Below are 13,083 nucleotides of genomic sequence, written 5' to 3'. Positions count from 1 at the left end.
AATATCTATACAGAGACTGTTCCTGTACAGCCCAGTCACAAATGAACTGCTGTTTATCAGAACTAACCCCCGTTGAAGACATAACAAAAGCTCATGTTTATTCTGCAAAACTAGCATATTCTAAAACAAACATGCCTAATGACCAACAGTTCTACACACCTTTAGATCAAAGAGTTCCTGTTTCCCTCAATACTGGATTTCTGCTACTTGAATGCTGACCCTCTAAAGGAAGCATGTAACGCTTAGCACAGGTCTTAGCAAAAGTCAAGACGGTCTGCCGTTTTCAAAAAGGGAACAGATTCACGCAGTTTTTGCCATAGGTTGCACCAAGTCCCACTGTTTATATTAGAAGCAGATGGGTCATGTTGCTTGGCACCAGTTTTTATTTTGCAAGACTCCTGCCATGATTTAGGATGCTTGCTATTTATTAAAACATGTTGAAGGAAGCAGGAGCTATTTAGGGTGTCTGACAATTTAGAACTATGGTCAGAAGGTACGGTATATGGAGTCTGGTCTGTGCTTGGATGGGAAATGACTGTGAACACTGTAAGTCTCCTTTAGCTTCCCTCCCTTGTGGAAGAGAGGCAGGATGAATGGATATTTATTATCAGCTAGCAATTGCCCACTCCTTCCTTTGGAGTGAGGCGGGGGAGAGCGCTCTGCATTTAATACCTGCATTTCTTCACTGTGCAGTTCTATGGAGGCCCAGAGGCTCCTGCCAAAAAAACAAGTTGATAATACCCACTCCAGTCCACAGAGAATGTTTAGAATGCAGAAAATATATCCCCTTCCTATGGGTATAGGTAAATACAGGTATAGCTAAACATGCCAATATCTGTTCTGGGGTAGGTGCAGAAACAATCAAGGCAGCTTTTACAGATTGCTCTACACCTCTGAAGGGAAATTACTGCAACTCCGAGCTCTATAGTACTACTGATGCTGCCTACAAACTATCAAGCCTTTGGGTTCACACAAACTACCTCCAGGAGTCTCCTCTTATGAAGAAGATTAATTCCCCAACTTTTGGCTATGTGATCATGATGCAGGTCACCCTGGGCCAGTAAACACTCAGATGGCCAGCTGCTGCCAGTAGTCCTATGCCCCAAAATGCCTTACTGGCCATGAAAAAAAAAGAACACAACATTAGAATTACACCCCATGGCATAAAATGAGTCTAACTGCCTATGACAAGCTGGCACAGCCATTTTCAATTATCCAGTGTGTCAACGCCTTCATCTGTTTATTGCGTAAGGACCACATACAAACACAATTCTGTGTAGCAGGGACAGTAGTTCCAGGCAGAACAGACAATTCCCTCTTGAAGCAGCATGAGCTAAAGTACATCTTGTTTGCTGTAAACAGTACGACACCTCTGTACCAAAGGCACGCTGACATTGCTAAGGAAGTCCCAAGAACAGCTTAAGTCAGCTTTCCCCAAAGTAGGGCAGGTGCCTGACATGGCACTCAAGTTCTAGTGCGCAGTCTCCTTGGGGGAGCAGGGGAGGGACAACAGGCACCTCAAGACTATTGACTCCTTTCGCTCTTGAGACCCTCATGGGACTCACAGGGCTTTGTGCTGTTAAGTGTGGCTGCCAGACAGTGAAAGCTTTTTAGCATAATAAACCTGTTTATGGTGTCAGCACACTTACTTGGCCCTTGACTCAGAAATAAACCCAACTTTGGTTCAATGGGTTTAGAAGCACAATCCAAGTCAAATAAATGGTTATGGCTGCTTAAATCAGGGAGCTGAACTTATATTTGTGGTAGTAAACAATAATGGCTACCTCATCAATATGTTACAGATGTGTTTCTTGCACTGTTTTCTGGATCAGGTTGGCAGAACTGGCATGAACCAGTGGAAAAGTCTTGGAACACAACCAGGGAGACTCAGGTTCAAATGCCCATCCAGTCACAAAGCGAACTAGATGACCTTGCACCAGTCACTAACCTACACTCCAAGGATTGTTGCAAGGATAAAACGGGGGGAACCAACTGAGTAAAGGCAGGATTTTAAATAATAATAATAATAATAATAATAATAATAATAATAATAATAATCTGTATCACAGTATTGTTCCCTGCAGCCTTTTTTTAAGTGAAGTGCTGACTTCTCAGCTCTCTCATTCCTGGATCAACAGGAAAACAAGGGGGCGGGGAGCTACCACTACTCTCATCTCTGCCATTTCAGTTTTCACCAGCAATTAATATTTGTCCCCAAGTCCTCTGCCTATTATTTGACATCATACACTGTCCCACCCCAGTTCTACAATTATGTTTAGGGGCAAATCAGACACACATTGTGGTTCACTGGTAGACTACAATTCAAGGATTGTTCACAATATGGATTTGTGGGAGTAAATATTGGGATATGCCTCCATTAAAAATTAATTTCAGTATATTAAAAGTATATTAAAAGTTCACCTTTTGCTTTCTGTATAAGAAAGATGACAAGGCCAAGCAGGGAGCTAGAACATCTTCAGTTTGAGTACTTATAAGAGAAGTGTAACTAGCAAATTCCCAAATATGGTGGAGATTTCCATTGCTCCCTTGGCTGGGGCTGATGGAAGCTGAAGTCCAACACAGCTGGAGGGCACCAGGTTGGGGAAGGCTGGAATAAAGGATCTCAACCAGTTAAGATCCAATAGGGATTCCTCTCCTACACAAAGAGAAGCAGAGTTTCTGCATTCCTACAACAGTGATGGTTGATATTTAGTCTGTAGAGCAGCTTGACATGGCTAGAATTTCTATGTTTGTATAGAACAATCCTGAGTTTTTCCTATCTGAAACAGCTCACTTTCATCACATGTCACATTAAAACAGCACTGAGCCAAGTTGAGCATTAGTTCTATAAAACTACAGTCCTAACACACTGCAAGCAAGCAGGGACCTTTTCAGTTTCTCCTACACAATGACAGTAAGCCATCAGCATCACCACAACTGCTCCTTCCCACCCTGGGCATATCTAGGACAGGAGAAATGAACGGTTGTTGGCATGAACTTACTGTCTCCTCTTCTTCCACAAAATAAGCAAGACTCATCAAGGAAGCCCAGTGCCATACACAGCCATTTCAACCAATATGTAACCTGATCCTATCTGTGTTTAATCAGAAGCAAGCTCCACCAATTTCACTGAGGCTTACTTTGAAGTGTGCATAGGACTGCTGGCTCAAAACCCTTTGCCAGTTTACTGGTGGCATTGAATTCCTAGAATGTTTACAGCTTTGCAGGAAGGTATGGCACCAACGTGCAAGCCTGCAAAAAGAGCTATGCCACTTCACAGCTGAGTGTCACAGGGCTGTTTTACCAGTAGGGGTGGCAAGCTGTTAGCCAACATTAATTTAAATTTATGTATAATAGCATTTATATACTGCCTTCATATAAACTATCAAGGCAGCGTACAACGATATGTACACAATAGGAACCATATGACATTTGCCTTGTGGGAGAAGAAAACTTCAAAAGGGGTGGGAGCTACTATGGTGTGTGGCAATTTCGGATTCAGTAGGCTGCACTAGTGGCTCCCATCAACAGGTACCTACCACTCCCACAAGGGTTTATCAAATCCTGTAACTCTAGTGTTAGTTTTTGGCTGATAAATCTTTTGATGGTTTCAAACTTGTGTACCTCTGCTCTTACTCACCTTTGATGCTTAGTATATAGACCAAACAAATTGGAACTGAGAAAAGAGGGAGATTCAACAGGGTGGGGGGAAATCACATTTTAAATTTATGTCATATTACGAAAGTAGTAAATTTGCATGCTGTATCTAAATAACTTTTCCCCCAAGCGTGATCAGACAGGCTCCATTGCTTCAAATGGACCTTGAAAACTTATTTGTTTACTGTGGCCTTTTTGTAATTATTTTAATTGGACCTGCAATCTGTGATGCTGTTTTATTGTGGTTGCATTATAATTCTAAGGTTCTGCTGCGGCTGATTTTATTTTAATGTGTTTCATTGCCTGCATGTTCATTAGAACTTTTAATTTTAGTGCTCTGCTTTATGTTTTTATGTATGTGTGTGTATATATAGTTATACGACATAACAGTCTGAGTGATATATCTGTGTGCTTTCCTTATGAGAAAGTTGTCTTTTAAACAGGTGGGCTCTAAATCTATAAACATTAAGGAAAATGTTCCCAGCTCATAGCCCTTCATGGTCCTACATTGGGTTGCTACCCATTTCTTTCTAGTAGGGCTCCTACACCTTTAAATGCTGAATAGGAAGCAGAAATTCAATACATGTAGTTTCTCAGAGGAGAGAGAGCCAGTAGCAGAGTGTGGGTTTAATGGCAGAGAAGTCCGGCCAGGGGGCAACTCTAGCCTTCTACCTTGCCCACCTCTCTTCAATTGGGTTTTTCCTTAAGTGATCTGCTTTCTTCAGCAATCCTGGGACTGAGTTACGTCTGGGTTTTTGGTGTTCGAAAACCGAAACATTCGACTTCCAAGATGTTCAAAAACCAAAACGTTCGACTTCCAAGATATTCGAAAACTGAGGTATCACTATACTGCAGGAAGATAAATGGCGTTTCTATGTGCTCTGGCTTCCCTCACAGTGTCCCGTTGCACCAGAAGCAGTTTAGTCATGACCCGGAAAGTTGTCTGTGGACAAAGACTGGCTCCCTCAGCCCGAAAGCGAGATGAGCGCCGCACCCCACAGTCCAGACTGGACTTAATAATCCAGGGATCCCTCCCTTACCTTTTACCTTTTTACTCCAAACAGAGAATTCCTGACTTGCTTTCAAGCTAGTACCTCCTCAGCTGGTGGAGAGGCAAGTTACTCAGCTCATGCCTTGTTTTAAAAGCAGGTCACACATTCAACAATATGGGCACACTCCTTGTTCTCTCTGGGCTTCCACCTGTCATGGGTGGAGAGGAATTACTTCATCTAACTTCCAACTAATCAGGGAGGAGCACTGTGCCCACGTTCTGCTCTCTCTCTCTCACACACACCCGCCCTGCAACACTTTTGTTTCAATTTAAAGAAACAAAATCTTCTGGCTTCTTTTGCCAAAGCTGTCTGTTGCAAGCACTCCTATACTTAAAGAAGTTGAATGGCTGAAGAGGAGGGAAGTACATTTCCTTTCAGACTGCCCTTCCCAAAACTTCAGTAATGCAAATCATATTTCCAGAGAGAAAACAAAGGGAATAACAAAGAGCGAAAGAGAGGCAATATGCCTACTGCGTAGTCGAAGAAGAGCAAAGAAAGGTTCTAAAAAACAAATTAACAAAGTGATAACTGTTCAACTTTGAAGGAGAAAATGAAGTTCTGAGTAGGAAGTTTTTAACCTATGAAGATTCAGAATGTACACACAAAAAAACCAAGTGTAGCCATGTGAGATCTGGATGGTAGTAACGTAGTTCCCTTCATATTTAAGAACACAGCCTCAACAGAGCCTCTCTTGTCGCCACCTGATCTTCCGGGAGTAGCCCCCATGTATGCTCCACCACAGGACTATTGATCTTAGGTGCGCACGCGCACACCCACCCACCCAATGCTTCAAAGACCCAGTTTGGAACACCTAGAATACACACACACACACAGGCTGGGAGCCTCAATGGGGCCCCTCTGGGACATAATACCTGGCTAGTCCCCGTCCCCCCCATAGCTACGGATGAGCCACCAGCTCATCTGACTGCAAGAGGAAGGGAAAAGAACCTTGGGTGTCTTTTCTTCTCTGCTTCATTAGGAATGACTCTCTGCCTCCCCGTCTGCCACCCCATAACTAAGCAAGCCCTAGAGTAACGTAAGAAATCACCCCTCCTCATCTACCCCATATCATTCTTCCCTACCTCAAGAAAGGATGCCTCCCCCAACCCTTTCTCTAGAATGGCAAGGTCCTAAAGTCTGGGATGGGGAGGAAAACAGGATTAAATTTAAAATATTAACTGATGCTAAAGAAAGAGGAGGATTTTCACTGCCAGACTTAAAACTATGTTATAAAGCTGCCTGTATGAGTTGGAAGAGGGAATGGCTGGTACTGAAAAACAATAGGTTATTTCAGGTATGTCCAAAGTCCGTTTCGGGGGCCTAATCCAGCCGCCGGTTGGTTTAATCTGGCCCCAGTGGCAGTTTCTTTCCTTTAAAAAAAACCCTCAACAACTTCAGTCCTTAAAAAAAGGATCAACAACTTTGGTTGGCCCTCATGGCCCTTCACTTCATCAAATCTGGCCCTCTTTGAAAAAAGTTTGGACACCACTGGGTTATTTGATCTAGAAGGTTTGGGTGGCATGTATATTTATGGTATGAGAAGGGTAAGGTTCACAAAGAATTTTTAAATTGCAAGTAGTGTGTGAACCCGATATAAAAAATTATTTGAAAGGAAAACACCATTGTGGTTATCTCCAATAGAGGCATGTGCACAAAATAAATTGAATGTGGAAGCAAAATGGGGTACATATAGAGGTTTTACATATTAAGGTTTTCTGGAGACTGTTGTGAGTTGAAACAAGAAGAAGTCCAAAAGTGAGTGATGGGATGGCTCTAATATCATCAAGTAAATGAACTATGTAAGAAAGATAGGACATATGGCTTTATACAGTGGTACCTCTGGATACGAACGGGATCCGTTCTGGAGCCAAGTTCACATCCTGAAGCAAATGCAACCCGCGTCTGCACGCGTCGCGATTCACCGCTTCTCTGCATGTGTGTGACGTCATTTTGACAGTCTGCACATGCGGCGAAACCCGGAAGTAATGTGTTCCATTACTTCCGGGTCGCCACAGAGCACAACCCGAAAACGCTTAACCTGAATCAACTTCAACCCGAGGTATGACAGCAGACCAAAGATCTGAATCTGAATTAACACTGTTAAAAGGTAAAGGAAAAATGATTTTGAAAATCTACAAAATGTTATTAGAATGGGAAACGAAAGACAAATTGGTTAAGTCTGCAATGATACACTGAGCTAAAAGATTTGGGACCTAATATTGATATGGCTGTATGGGAAAAGTTGTGGAAAGTAGATATGAAATTTACTGCTTGCTACACATTAAAGGAAAACTATTTGAAAATGATATACAGATGGTATTTAATATCTAACAAACTGGCTAAAATGTGTAAGACTATATCAAGTAAATGTTGGAAATTAAAACAGTCCCAATGGTTATTTTTTTCATGTGTGGTGGACTTGTGAAAAAACAAGCTTTTGGGAGATGATACACAATGAATTAAAAAAGATCTTTAAAACAGTCATCCCCCAAAAGCCTGAAGCATTTCTTTTGGGAATAATTGGGGCAGAGGTCTCAAAAAAGTTGGTTAAATTTTTACTGCAACCAGAATATTGTATATGCAGAAATGGACAGAAGTTCCAACAAAAGAGGAGATTTAGACTCTATGGAGATGGCAAAAATAAGAGACCAAAGAGATAAAATGTTTGTGGAAGAGTGGAAGCAATTTTTAGACTATCTGATAAAATATTATAGCCAAATGAAATCACAGGCAGAACTGGAAATATAAGCAAAGGAATAAGAACAATAAAGGAATATAATGTAGGATATACGTTATAGAAATATGTATTATATCTAAGGCAGTAGATCAAAGGATATGAACAGAAACATCATGGAAGTGAGGATGGGAAATCAAAATGTGAAGGGAATATTGTATGAAAACTGAATTTGTTAAATTGTATGAAAATCAATAAAAAAATTATGTCAAAAAAGGGTTGGACCATCACCAGTCTCATTCTAATCCCCAGAAATTGAGGCCTTCTCCAGACTCTGGAGTGACTCAGCCTCACAATCTGAGCTCATGGCTCTCTACCCCACCCTGACTCTTGGGCTGCCTCCTACTCCCAGTCCCCAAAGCTCCCTTTTCTAGGAGGCCAAATCAAACCACTGTGGGGTGTCCCCCCCCCCCCAAGCAGAACTCTTGCCCAAACCTGGGCCAGCCCCAATCTCCAACTCCCAGGATTTCTCCCTGGCATAGTAAACCTAGCCTGTCTCAAATTAATAATCCCCCAGGTCCCTTGAAAGGGTATGTCCCAAACCTGTGGCTCTGGCCACCTCCCAACCCCATTGCTCAGTTCTTGGACTCTTCCCCACCTCCTGCCCCTTCTAGCAAGGCTCCCTAGATGGGCTGAGGACACAGCACCCACCAAGCCTCCTGGGGGCTCCTTACCCCACATCCTGGAGAGTTACCCCTCTTCTGAACATTTGGGCAAGCAGGTGAGAGAGCCAGCGCAGTGTGGTGGGAGAGACCAGGGTTCAAGTCTCCCTTGGTGACCCTTGGGCCAAGCGCTGCCTCTTGCACTGGGGAGAACCAGGTACCCCACCTGGTGCTCCTTGGGAGGAAGAGGCTGGGATATAAATGCCAAAAGAGAACAGAGAAAGTGAGGAAGCCCCAGTCCTCAGCTCCTGGGTTGCCTTCACCTCTTACACGGTCCCCAGTTTCTCACACTCCTGGGGGGCGGCGGGGAGGCAGCCAGAGCCTCTCTTCCCTCCTAAGTGCTCCTGCCCCTCCTTAACTGCCCCGGAGCAATTACTCCAGAGGAGGAACTCTCCCTCCCCTCCAGACGGGGGTTCCAATACCCACTGGGGCAAGAAGCTCCGGGGGAGCCCAGCAGGGCTGTTGTGAGGATGAGGAAGGGGAGACCCGGGTCAAGGGGGGAGGGAGGGAGAAATGCAAAACAAGGCTGGGCAAACCCCCCTCGGTGTGTCCCGTCCCCCCCCCCGCAGGCTATGAGGCCTCCCGCGGCTCCCCTTGGCCCCCCGAGGCGCGGCGGCGGCGGCGGCGGCACCCACCGTGATGTTGCAGTGGATGGTGAGCGGCGGCGGCGGGAGTGGCGCGGGGAGGCTGCCTCCCCCGGCGCTGGCGGGGCTGCTGGCGGCGGCCGTGGCGGGGGGGGCGGCGGCGGGGGGCCCGGCGGGGAGCAGCAGGAACTGGCAGTGGAGCTCGTCGAGCTTCCAGGAGACGATGCGGAAGCGCTCGTGGTCCTTGTCGAAGATGGACTCGAGCAGCTTCAGCTCGGCCTTCAGCCCTGACACAGACATCCTGGCCGCATCTCCGGGGCCCGCCGCCCGCGGCCTGCCCGCCTCGCTGCCGCCCGCCTCGCGGCCGCCCGGCCTGCGCTTCTTGCGGCTCGGCCTCGAGGGCGGCGGGGGCGCCTCGGCGAAGCCGGCCGGCCCCGCGGGAGGCCCCCGCCCGCCGGGGAGCAGCGCAAACACCGCCGCCGCCGCCGCCGCCGCCTCGGCCCGCTGCGCTGAGGGAAGCCGCGCTCTCCGCCCGCCCGCTCGCCCGGCCGCCTTGTGGCTCTGGAGGACTAGGCCGGGGCGGCTGGTCTCCGTGCTCCTGGCTGGCTGGCTCGCTCGCTGGCTCTCTGGCTCTCGGGCTGGCTGGCTGGCTGGCTCGCCCTCTTGCTGGGCCGGCCCCTTCCTCCCCGGCAGGGTCAGACCCACCCACGGGGCAGGGTTTGGGCCGACCCCGAGGAGCCGGCGGCGCGCCGCCTTCCCCCCAGCATCGCAAGGGGTCTCTCCCGGGGGGGGGGGGAGGAGGAGGCCGGGCTGCTTCGCTTTTTCGGGGGGAGACGGGGAGGAGGTCGGAAGCCCCACCAAGCTGAAACGAAGCAGATGGGGAGGAAGAAAGCGGCCTCTTCCCGCGGGGTGGAAATGTTACAGAATCAGAGCCGGGTCATCTAGATTCTAGTCCGACCCCTACAATGCAAAGCATCCAGGACCGATGGCCATCCAACCTCTGCTTAAAAATCTCCACAGCCTCCCAAGGGAGTCCATTCCACTGTCGAACAGCTCTTACTGTCAGAAAGTTCTTAAGTGAGGTTTAGTCGGAATTTCCTTTCTTATAACTTGAAGCCTTCCCCCAAGCAGGAGAAAACAAGTTTGCCCCATCCATCATGTGACAGCCATTTGAAGATGGCCATCGTATCTCTTCTCCAATCTCCTTTTTTCCATGCTAAACATACCCAAACTCCCTCAACCATTCCTCAGCGTAAGGCTTGGTTTCCAGACCCTGGATCATCTTGGTTGCCATCCACTTCACACCTTCCAGCTCATCAATATCCTTCTTAAATTGTGGCACCCAAAACTGGACACTGGACTCCAGGTGTGGCCTGACCAAGACAGAATAGAGCAGGACTATGACTTCCTGTGATTGGGACACGATACTAGTCTTGATGCAGCCCAGAATAGCATTCACATTTTTTGCTGCTGCCTTACACTGTTGTGTGTTGAGCTTGAGGTCTGCCAAGACCCCCTAGATCCTTTCCATACTGTAATGGCTTGGGTCCTTCCCACACAAGTGAGACGACTCTGGCAGTTAATTGTTTCAGATTTATTAGTCAAATCAAAAGGTCTTGGTCAGAACTCAGCTGATGTCCTTCATCCTCAGAAAGCACAGTTGCCAGAACTGAGGTCCGCCCCTGTTTCCCCCAACAGGAAAACTCCCCACCTTCTCTTCCTGTCCCTTTTGCGCTTCTTGGCCAATCTCCTGATCCTATGAGGTTTTGGAGAGGGCACTACATGTATTCCTGTGTCTGTATCACTGTCTGAGCTGACAAGTTGCATTCTTTCACTTTGGCTCTCTCTTTCATTTTCCCTGTGTCAGAGATCAGGTTAGGCTGCTCCCTGCTGCTGCTCCCTCCCCTCTGCATTCCACTCTTACCTGCTCTCTTTCTCTAGGCCTGCATTCTCATTCCCTGTCAGTGAAGGAACGGAGCTGACACATATGTACTCCTGGCAAGCCAGGTGTCCCCCATCGTATATTTTTACAACTGGTTCTTTATGTCTCACTGCAGAACCTGACATTTGTCCCTGTTGAAATTCATTTTGTTAGTTTTGGCCCAGGTTGTCTTCTGTGGCATTGGCTACCCCTTCCAGTTTTGTGGCACCTGCAGTTTGGATGAGCATCCCCTCAATGTGTTTATCCAAGTTGTTTATAAAGATGTTAACCAAAAACAGGCCCAGGAAAGAACCCTGCAGCACCCCACTTGTCACTTTTTTCCAAGATGACAAGGAACCGTTGGTCAGCACTCTTTGGGTTTGGTCAGTCAACCAGCTGCAAATCCACCTAACAGTTATCTTGTCCAGCCCACTTTATACCAGCTTCTCCGCAAGAATATCATTTGTCAAAAGCCTTACTGAAATCAAGATACACTACATCCACAGCATCCCCGTGATCCACCAAGTTTGTAAGGCTATAAAGAATGAGATTCATCTGGCATGACTTGTTTTTGAGAAACCCATGTTGGATCTTAGTAATCACAACATCCTTTTCTAAGTGCTCACAGACTGACTGTTTAATTATCTGTTTTTGAACCTTTCCTGGTAACAACATCAAGCTCACCAGTCAGTAGTTACCTGGGACTTCGCCCCCTCCCCTTTGAAGATGGGGACAACATTTGCTCACCTCCGGTCTGCAGGGACCTCACCTGTTTTATAGACAGAAACTCTGGGGTTACATCCATAAGCTCTTTTAGTACCCTTGAGTGTAGCTCATCAGGCCCTAGAGATTTGAATTCATTTAAAGTAGCCTGGTGTTCCCTTAACACCTCTTTTCCTATTTTGGGATGCAGCTCCCTCCTTGCATCATTTATTATGTTATCACCAGGTTGGGCATTGCTTTCCTTTTGGGTGAAGACAAAGTAGGCGTTGAACAGTTCCACCTTCTTTTTGTCACCTGATAATATTTCTCTGTATTTTCCATGCAAGGGACTTACTACTTGCTTGATCATATTGTTTCAAACATAGCCGAAGAAACCTTTTTTATTATTTTAAACTGCTCTTGCAAGCCTAAGTTCATTCTGAGCTTTGAGGAACTATTTTATTGCATTGGGGTCTCAGGGGGAATTGGATGAGAGTTTAAAAGGGTGTGGAAAGGACTCTTCCTCATGCCTCCTAGAAGCTGTCAGCATGCCCCACACCCTAGGAACAGCTTTCACTGGTGTCTTAAGCAGGTGAGGGTAGCCACTGGGTCTCAAACCTTCAGTGAGCTAGGGACTTCCTCTGCGGAGAAAGACAGGCTCCAGCCTATTGAGCGGAGGCGACCAGTAGTGGATCCAACGACTGAGAAGGCGGTTTCTGTACGTTCTGTAGAGGGAAGTGAGGGACAGGTGGGGCTTATCAACCTGGTAAGGTATCCCATCTAGGAGAAGGAAGATTCTGATCCTAAACCTCCACTACTTTGCGGGATATCTTCAGGAGAAGAAAAGGCTAAGAAGTAAACTCTACACAAATCCTGAGTGGAGTCCCTTAGTGGGAGGGTGCCTTGTAACCTCTTTCTGGCAATTCCTGCAGTGAGGACAAGAGGCGGCCTTGTTGTCTGGGCAGCCCAGTTCACACTGCCCAGACTTAGGCCCTTTGGGAGGTAATTTTGGTGCTGCTAATGCAGCAGTTTGACTTCACCTACAAAAGTGCACTCCATTTTCTTTTGAGATAGATGGATGCCAACAACAAATGTGTGTCTGTGTGTGTTAAAAAAGGGGTGTCAGAAGAAACCTTTCAACTTCAAACTATGCAAAGTAAACAAAGTAACAAACAATGAAACAAAGGGATAAAGATATTATGACACAAACTCATCCAGGAAGGCCCCTCCCCTCACAATAGGGTAGCATTGGCTCAAAATAACGTTTAAACTGCATACTTTTAAAAGTGGTATTATGATGATGATGATGATGATGATTAATAATAATAATAATAATAATAACACCCTTCATCCAAAGATCTCAGGGCAGTTCACAAGATATTGATACATATTATACATCATATGGATGTTGAGAGAGAAAAATAGATAATAAGGATGTCCTAGGGTTGCCAATTTTGAAGGGCAAAAAGAGCATTTGCTGGCTCCTGGGGGAGGGGGTGAAGGAGCGGGCGCGTTCTACAATGTCCCTTCAAAATATACAGAAACAAGGACCTGGTCCTTTCCTGCATAATGCAAAACTCATACAGTACTGTATGTATATGTTTTGCACTTGGTTGTCTAGTACTGCATATTCAACATATAAAGTGGCCCACTCCCGCACTCCCGGACATTTTGGCAAATTTAAAAATCCACCTGGACAGAAATTTTACCCCTGAAAAAGAGGCCATGTCCTGGAAAAAGAGGACATGTGTTAACCCTATGTTCCTACTGG

General features: G+C 46.3%; 1 protein-coding gene across 5 annotated transcripts in view; it reads right to left on the bottom strand.

Annotated features, from left to right (window-relative positions):
* UBE2Q2 (ubiquitin conjugating enzyme E2 Q2) overlaps positions 1-9,042 on the bottom strand; it is a 38,862-nt gene extending 29,820 nt beyond the window's left edge. For 4 of the 5 annotated variants that reach the window (XM_079991695.1, XM_079991697.1, XM_079991696.1 and 1 more), the window contains exon 1: positions 8,741-9,042. In XM_079991695.1, the coding sequence (XP_079847821.1) occupies positions 8,741-8,989 (249 nt within the window). In that variant the 5' untranslated portion in view covers positions 8,990-9,042. The remainder of the gene's footprint in view (positions 1-8,740) is intronic. The other variant, XM_079991698.1, reaches the window with a different exon arrangement.
* Between the last annotated feature and the right edge of the window lie 4,041 nt (positions 9,043-13,083).

The sequence above is a fragment of the Podarcis cretensis genome (genome assembly GCF_951804945.1).
Source record: "Podarcis cretensis genome assembly, chromosome: 9".
Lineage (NCBI taxonomy): Eukaryota > Metazoa > Chordata > Lepidosauria > Squamata > Lacertidae > Podarcis > Podarcis cretensis.
The sequence above is the reverse complement of the archived record's forward strand: the minus strand, read 5'-3'. Positions and strand labels throughout refer to the sequence as shown.